Raw genomic sequence first — 8,436 nt, 5'->3', positions numbered from 1 at the left:
TTATTATTATTATTATTATTATTATTATTATTATTATTATTATTATTATTATTATTATTATCCATCCATTTTCTGACCCGCTTTCTCCTTTTTTCCAGGTCACTGGGGTCATTCTCCAGCTCTTATAATTATTATTATTATTATTATTATTATTATAAACTTCAATATTCTTCTTCCCATAGATGATTACAGTCCACACCTCCCACTTTCAGCCTGTTTTTTTTCTTCTTTTTTTTCTACAGAGTTGTGGGATTAAACTCAAACACAATAATATCTCATAAAAGTATAACCAAAATAAAAGAAACACAAGTAATGTACAGTCATAATATTAGGATTTTAGTGTGAGAAATCCTGTTTTTATGATGAATGGCTCATAAATGAAAAGTTCTGTGAGGTTTTGCTGCTCTCTTCTGGTTTGATGCAGACAGACAGCTTCATATACAGTTGTTAGGACTGACAGCAAAGGTTTTCAGGTTTTTCTTTATTTTATTTTATTTCATTTTATTTTTTCAAGGGAAAAGTAAAGAACGTAAAGAAATCCTGCAAAACTAAATGCTCTCTGCACAATCAATTGATATAATAACATATCAGACTTCAAACACTTGGAACTAGCTATGAAAAAAATAAAACAATAATGAAAACAAAACAACAATGTAAAAAAATAAACCTATAGGGTTAGTCAGTAGAATGCAAGAAAAACAACAGTTACATACTGGTAATCTAAACTTCAGTTTCCTGCCAAAACATTATAGAATAACTAATCAGTTTTGAGTTGATTAAACCATTAACTTGTGGTTTTCCATTTGCTATTTTTTAAAAACAAGATTGCATTAAATTAATTAGATAAATGAAGAGCTGAAATAGTGTCGCACTTCACCAAGAAGAATTCAATGATGTTTTGATAACCTTTTCGAAAAAGAATTGTAAACCTCTTTTATTTTTTATTGTATTTTGCATTTCCTCTACTTGAATTTTGCTATTCTCTGTCCCTTTTGTAACACATTTTCTCCAATAAATTAAACTTTATAATTGTTTTTTTTTTTATATATATATATATTTATTTTTTAGATTTAATTTATTTCGTTCAAATCTAAAAAAAAAAAAAAAAAAAAAAAAAACAAGTTTCCGAAAACTAGAAACGGCTCCTTTAAATGGATTATACCATTACGGGACGCTAGATAGGACGACTTGATTAGATATTGTTACCCCATTTCGTTTACGTAATATATGTGTAGGTTATAAACTAATTTGCGGCGTTTTGAAACGTTGAATTATAATTTAAATTGGAAACCAGTTTATTTTACAAAGACAGTTAAATAAAAAACGTGCGACATTGAGTTGTCCCGGAAGTCCCCGTATTTACGTTCCAAACGTAGCACTGCACCATCAGCACATTGCTAACATACACACCAGAACAACCAGAAGATGGTTGTTGGCGGTTAAATGACACTTATCTGACTGTTTATATCAATTTTGTCGTTGAGTGGGACAGTTTTACAGCTATGGCGGCTGATAAAGAGCCCGAAGCTCCAGAACAACCGCCCCTAAGCTGCAGCACGACGGAATACTGCGCTAAGCTGCAGCAGTGGATGTGGCAGTATTACTGGAGCTATTCTAGCTGGCATAGCTGGGGGCCTGCGGTGCCTTTCCCCTTCTTCCCCCCTCCCTCCTACAGCCTCCCACCGCCTCACACACCGGGCTCCCAGCAAGGGGACGACAACCCAAACTGGTACAACTACCACCAAAGCCCTGCAGCAGTAGCACCATCTCCTCTGAGGACCTCAGGGAGGACTGCAGCCCCACAGGCAGGTAAGGAATCTGGGCTTTTTAACTTCAGCATTATTGTCATCATGGTTTCTTTCTGTGGCTTTAGTTTTAATGTGTTTGCATTTCCAGGGTCATGGTTCTGTGGGAACAAACTGGCTTAAGTAAACGGACCAGTGGAAACCATCTTATGTGCTTAGAGTAATTCTAAAGTCTCCTACACTTACTTTTTCATACCCGGAGGCCAAATCTGGTCCTTTATCCGACTAGGGGTTCTCAATCTTGGGGCCAGGACCCCTTTTGGTGTCGCAAGACACTGGGAGGCGGTCGCCAGATGCCTTCAAGAAACCAAGAATATTGTCTGACCATTTTTGCTTATTTTTACCCTCTTTCTGCAACTACACCAAACTGGCCACATTGTAACCTATTTTCATCACTTTTCATTGCCATAGTTTCGCTCCTTTTAATGTGTATTTCCTGCATTACTCATATTTCTACCACTTCTTAATAAACTTTCAATGCATTTCTGCACGTTTTTTACACTTCCAATACTTTTTCTACATTTATAAACCCTTTCTACCACTTTTTTTTTTTTTTTTTTTTTTTTAACCTAATGTTACATATGTTGACCCATTATTGTCACTTTGAACCTATTTTCACCATATTTCAAGCATATTTTTCTTTATTACCAGTTTAACCACATTCATGATTTATCATGCCTGTTATTTGCCAGTTTAAAGTATTTGTTTCAATACTGACACGTAGAGCCCTCATTTACAATTTTTCTGTCTGTTTTTGGCCACTTTAATTTGCAAATTTTAACCAATTTCGGTGGTTTTTAAAATCCTATTTCATCCCCTTTTCCCACAGTTTACTTCATGTATCATTTATATGTTGACTTGCAAACTTGGAGACGTTAATGTTGAAATGAATGCTTGTTTTCTCGTCTAAAATCTTATGGCCCACTAAAGATAACACTAGTTTGTATTTGGCCTCTGAACTAAAATGAGTTTGACACCTCTGATCTACTGCAATCACTTTTTGTTTTTTGTTTTTTTCACAAAACAGTAGTATCACATGTTTTTTACAAATATAGAAAGAAAAAGCAATAACAAAATAAACAAATAAACACGGCCTTTCAAGAGCGTAGCCTCTTAGAAATTAGTAGGTAGACATCTCTACACACTGTACATATTCTTTGCTTGTTTTACTCTAAAATTGGAAGTTAGTAGAAATAACAGTTTTCCTTTGGATTCTCAGGGCGGGAGTACACCATTCCCTCTCCTCTGCAGAGGCTTCTTGCAGAGACGGTGGACTTCTTCATCCTGTTCTGTGTAAAGGCCACTATTGTTCTGTGGGTCATGCATCTGATGGGGATGAAGTGAGTAATAATGTTACCAGACATTTTTGGCCAAGGTCTGACCAATGGATGGTTAAAAATGAGCTTTGTTGCTAGTTTGGTGTTATGTCCTCATTGCAAAGGCTTGCAGGCGCAGTTGAACGTACATACAGCCTCCGATTTTCTGTGATCACAGGAAAACTGTCAGAAATTGCGGAATTCACTTTCCGGAACAGAAATGATCATAATGTTTTGTTTTTTTAACAAAATCAGGCAGAAATTGCTATGACACCAAATAAACGCTCACATTCATGTATTGGAAGAATAACACGCATTTACTTGCAATTTTTGTTCTGTAAATAGACGGAACTTTAAAAACTTTGCTATAGAATCTTGCGATGTGACGAACTTGACCTCCTGAAATAGAAATAGCTTTATGACACAGACCTACATGTTTTGACACAATATCATGCATTTTAGAAAAAAATTTCTAAAAATTCCAACGCAAAATGGATGGCCCGGTGTCTAACAGCACTTCAGTGCACTTCTACACCATAGAAATATGAAATTAATAACAATAGTTAACTCGATTAACTCAGTTTGATTAGTTTTCAAGGGAAAGCTGATGAAAAGTTAACCAGTTGACCAAATTATAACAACTGACCAACTGTTTCCTATGAGTTCTTGGATAGATGTCGATTATGTGTCACGTTAAGTGTTTTAATCTCATTTATTGTTACGCGATTGGATTACACGGTGAGGCAGCATAACCATAAGGTTAAAGGTTAGCTTTGTACTTTGCAAAGGTCAAAGCTGACTTTTCAAATGATGAACCGTCAGGTTCACTTTCTGCTTCATTGTTGAATCAAACACTTGCCCTTACATTTTTCATTTGAAGGGATATTGCCAAATATATAACCCAGTTCATTGTGGAGGAGATCGATGAGAACACGTCCATGGAGGACCTTCAGAAGATGATGGTTGTTGCTCTGGTCTACAGGTTTCTGGTGTGTGTCTATGAGGTGAGTCACAATCTGGCATTCCCAGATTTTGAATCTATAAATTGTTTCATGATCATCTATTTTTTTCTGTAATAACTGACAAAAAGGCTGAATATACTTCCTATACATGGCTTTAGCGGTTTAGTACGGTCGTACAATATAATGTTGGCTTTATCTCACTGAGGATAATCAGAAGAATTGAATACATTTTTGGATGTTCAATGGTTTGAAATCCATTTCCAGTTCTTCATATCAAGAGAAAAGTTAAGTCAAAGGTTTTCAGCTACACACCATCGTCCCCATGGAGAACAGTGATGCAATGCAGCATCAGTAGTTGCCTGAGATGAGGCATTGCATCACACCTGTTTTTTTTTTACTTCAGGGGCTCGTGTTCCCAGATGGAAACCAGCAGTGGAACAATTAGGGACCAATACCATCTGGCTTGTTTTGGTCAACCCAATGACTTTTATTTCTATTGAGGGAATGAATGATCAATCATTTTTATACACAGAGACATAAAACTTGAATATTTGAGGTATATTTATTTAGACTTTTACTGATCAACCATAACAAGATGCCCGTTGATAAAATGTTTTTCTCAACTTTTGTTCAACAAATTAGTCAGTGTTACAAAGTGCTAATATTAGCATCTTTTAGGTCAGACCAGCTCAAATAAAGAAAACATGTTCCTGAAGGCTTGTATGGTTGAAAAAGTAGACTTTATATATTCACATCCATTGTCTTTGTGCATTCAGACGATATGCATTTGGGGCGCTGGAGGTGCGACACCAGGGAAGTTCCTCCTTGGTTTGCGAGTGGTGACGTGCGACACGTGCACGCTGGTGCGCCCCAACTGTGTCCTGGTGGTACCGGCGTCCAATGTCTCCTTCTCAGCGTGAGTGTTTATGTTGGGTACCTCAGGTTTATTAGTGAGGATGCTATTAAGCTGTCAAAACGTTCAGAAAGTTCCCGGCATTTATGCTTGTAATTTGTAACTTTTAAACGTTTGTAGTTATTATGCGTGCAATTTTTTGTTCTCATCCACTTTCATTGGAAATTTGAGCTTTTTCAACTTTTAACCCCTTCATCCCCAGCCATTCTTCAACTGAATTTGACCATTCAACCTTTAACATGTTCAGCTACTACCTTCAACCTATTTCAGCTCATTTCAACCTTATTGCTATTATTCAGCTATTGCCAGTTAAATGCTTAATCAATGCTAGGTTAGTGCTAGGTTAGTGCTAGGTTAGTGCTAGGTTAGTGCTAGGTTAGTGCTAGGTTAGTGCTAGGTTAGGTTAGTGCTAATGCTAGGTTAATGCCATTGCTAGGTTAATGCTAGGTTGATGCTAGTGCTAGGTTAGTGCTAATGCTATGTTAATGTTATTGCTAGGCAAATGTTAGTGTTAATGCTAATGCTAGGTTAATGCTATTGCTAGGTTAATGTTAATGCTAGGTTAGTGCTAATGCTATGTTAATGCTATTGCTAGGCTGATGCAAATGATAGGTTCGTGCTAATGTTATATTATTGCTTGGCGAATGTTAATGCTAGGTTTGTGCTAATGCTATTTTATAGCCATTACTAGGTTAATGCTAATGCTAGGTTAGTGTTATTGCTATATTAATGTTATTGCTAGGTTAGTGCTAATGATAGGCTAATGCTAACATGTGGCTAATGCTAGTTCATGTTTATGCTAATGTTAATGCTATGTTAAGGCTAGCTAATGCTATGCCATTTTTAGGTTAATGCAATGTTAATGCTAGTTAATGTTAATGTTTGTCAATGATGATGCTAGTTAATGCTAATTATTGTTAATGCTAGCTAATGCTAAGCTAATGAACTGCAACACCTGCATCCTCACTTGAATTTTCTTCAGGAATATTGTAGTTAAAAGTTTGCGCTTTTCTTAAAAAGGGTTATCGATGTATTTGATTATAGATTGCTTTAAATAATTTTATAAAACCTCTTGTCGTAATTGATTGACATTAATGTTATATTTTAAGTTGACTGGTGCGATTAATGCATTTGTTTTTCATTTCCTTTTGAAGATCTGCCGTTCGAGCGCTGACAAAGAACTTCTCCATCGCCTTCCTCTTCCCCATCTTCATCACTCTCCTCTTCTTTCAACACAACAGGACTGTGTTCGACCTCGCGGCGGGGACCATTGTGGTCCAGCACAGGGGGGGCAGATAGCCTCTCTTTCAGGGCTGTACACTGGAACGCTAATGATTACCAACAGTTTGCTGGAGACTGGAGATGAAATACCACACATATTTACCCCCAATGTTGGACTGCACTTTATGGTATACTGGTTTAGGTCGATGCACGGCAAAGTAAACGAAAAGTCGGGTTTTTGTGTGAATGTGAGGGCGAGTGTAAATATTGCCCCACTTTATCGCAAAGAATTCAATAACGTTTTGTTAATTTAAAAAAAAAAAGTAAATAAATGAAACTGTTCTATGCTTATTGTATTTTACTTTTCTTGAAATTTAAGTTTGCTTATTATGAATACATTGAAATTCACCAAAAAGTGATTTTTTTTTTTTTTTTTTTTAAACATAAATCAATTACAAACCATTTTGAGGTTTATTTTTATTGAAATCAATAAAAGCCACAGACTCCAAATGGACTTTTAAATGGATTATATCATTACGGCAAGCGATATATACTGTATGATGACTCCATTAGATATTCTCTCCCATTTTGGTTATGTAAATGTGTGAGTGATAAAATCATACTTTTGTGTGGAAGTGTTTGAATGTGAGGGTTGAACCGCTTTTATGCAGTGTTTTTCTCATTTTAAGACCATTTTTGGCGACCCCTAGCGTTGTACAGTGGACATCCTCACAAGTCATGTGGTCTCATTTTCAAAAGACTGATATTTATTGATGCAGAAGTGCTGATGTATTCTCAAAATCCGTTGCATAAATTATGCATATTTTCTCACGTTATTGTGAACATGGCTTCTTCTAAACCACAATAAAACAATATTGTATATATTTGTTTTTTATTAGCTGCATCAGAACCAGAAGTTTGGCAATGGTTGGAAATGATTAGATGGAAGAAACTGTATCTGCTCGTTATTTTTGGTTTCTAATTTATTATTTTTGGTGACTCTCTGAAACCTAGCAGAGGTTTAAAATGCAGTTATTTAAACATTAAATTAAGTTATTAAACATTTAAATATTTACAATAAGGCTGGAGCTACTGCGTCTTAAAGCCATGACCAATGCTGCGGTGTTGCTACCAACCAAGTTAAGCCTTCTAAACAGGCTCCGATTTATTTAGAAAACGTCTGGGGGAAAAAAAAAAACATGATTGACAGAAGCTTTTCTGAATGAATTTCAAAAATCCAATTTCTCATGCCTGGAAAAATAAATGGATGCTGTGTTGACGAAATATTGGATTAAAAGGATTAAGTTTTACTTAAAGACTTGAAAAGGACATTACACACTTGGATACTGCAGGCATTTAATACATTAAACACCAAAGTCACCCTGAACTAAAGTGACGAGCAGCCAAGCTAAAGAAACTTGTCTCTGCAGTGGCATCTTTTTTTCTACACACAGAATATATTGATTAATACACATGTTTTTATTCTGTGATAGTGGTTTGTACTTAATCCATCCATGCACAGGTAGAACTGGCATATTTTACCTGAGAAGGAGATTATTAAGGACTGATGGATGAACATTTAGTCACTCCTCTCAGATTCTTTCATATTTCTATGGGAAGAGCCAATTGAGCATAAAGTTAATCATAGTGATACTAACAATAATAAAGCTGTACTAGTCTTCATATTTGGATTGGTAGTGCACAAGTACACTTAACTAGTGAAGCAAAATGTGTCACTAGTAAGCTTTATATGCTAATAAGCGGCGGGGAAAGGTGTATTCAGGCTTAATATTGGCTTTTAGAGATATTACAACCAATCAGGGTGCTGGATTTGGTTGTAATCCCTCCTATTTAATTTGCATTAGCTCTAACAGTACTACAACTACTACCAGTGAAAACTTGAGTGTACTAGTAGTACCATATAGTAAACAAGCATTTTATTTTAATCGTAAACATTTTTGGTACCCTAATTTACAAGTAGACCTAACTAGAAAAGCAAAATGAGCTACTAGTAGCCAATTTTGGGCTATTAGCAGTACAAGTAAAGCTTTGAGTATTTCTTTGAGGTGTAAAGAGTACTGATATATCATACTGAAGTAGAAATACTGTTAACTGATTGAAATTTTACTTAAGTACAAGTCAAACAGAATACTGAAGTACAACTGAAAAATAGCCTAATTAAATAGCACTCAAAGTAAAAGTTACTAGTTACTTTCACT

The 8,436-nt window shown here is 35.6% G+C and overlaps 1 protein-coding gene across 1 annotated transcript; it reads left to right on the top strand.

Annotated features, from left to right (window-relative positions):
- Positions 1-1,230: 1,230 nt before the first annotated feature.
- fam8a1a (family with sequence similarity 8 member A1a) lies at positions 1,231-6,568 on the top strand. Its single transcript, XM_028461396.1, has 5 exons — positions 1,231-1,809; positions 3,025-3,145; positions 4,002-4,125; positions 4,860-4,999; positions 6,151-6,568. Exons 1-5 carry the CDS (start codon positions 1,503-1,505, stop codon positions 6,293-6,295), a joined length of 837 nt encoding a protein of 278 aa, XP_028317197.1. The 5' UTR covers positions 1,231-1,502; the 3' UTR covers positions 6,296-6,568.
- Positions 6,569-8,436: the final 1,868 nt, after the last annotated feature.

This window comes from Gouania willdenowi, chromosome 11 (genome assembly GCF_900634775.1).
Source record: "Gouania willdenowi chromosome 11, fGouWil2.1, whole genome shotgun sequence".
Classification (NCBI taxonomy): Eukaryota; Metazoa; Chordata; class Actinopteri; order Blenniiformes; family Gobiesocidae; genus Gouania; species Gouania willdenowi.
This window is presented reverse-complemented; position numbering and strand designations above follow the sequence as displayed.

Bases quoted from the DNA above. Each gene is read 5' to 3' on its own strand.
- fam8a1a (XM_028461396.1), top strand. From the start codon at position 1,503: ATGGCGGCTGATAAAGAGCCCGAAGCTCCAGAACAACCGCCCCTAAGC. The intron at 1,810-3,024 runs GTAAGGAATCTG...TTGGATTCTCAG, and splicing joins GACTGCAGCCCCACAGGCAG to GGCGGGAGTACACCATTCCC. The intron at 5,000-6,150 runs GTGAGTGTTTAT...TTCCTTTTGAAG, and splicing joins TCCAATGTCTCCTTCTCAGC to ATCTGCCGTTCGAGCGCTGA.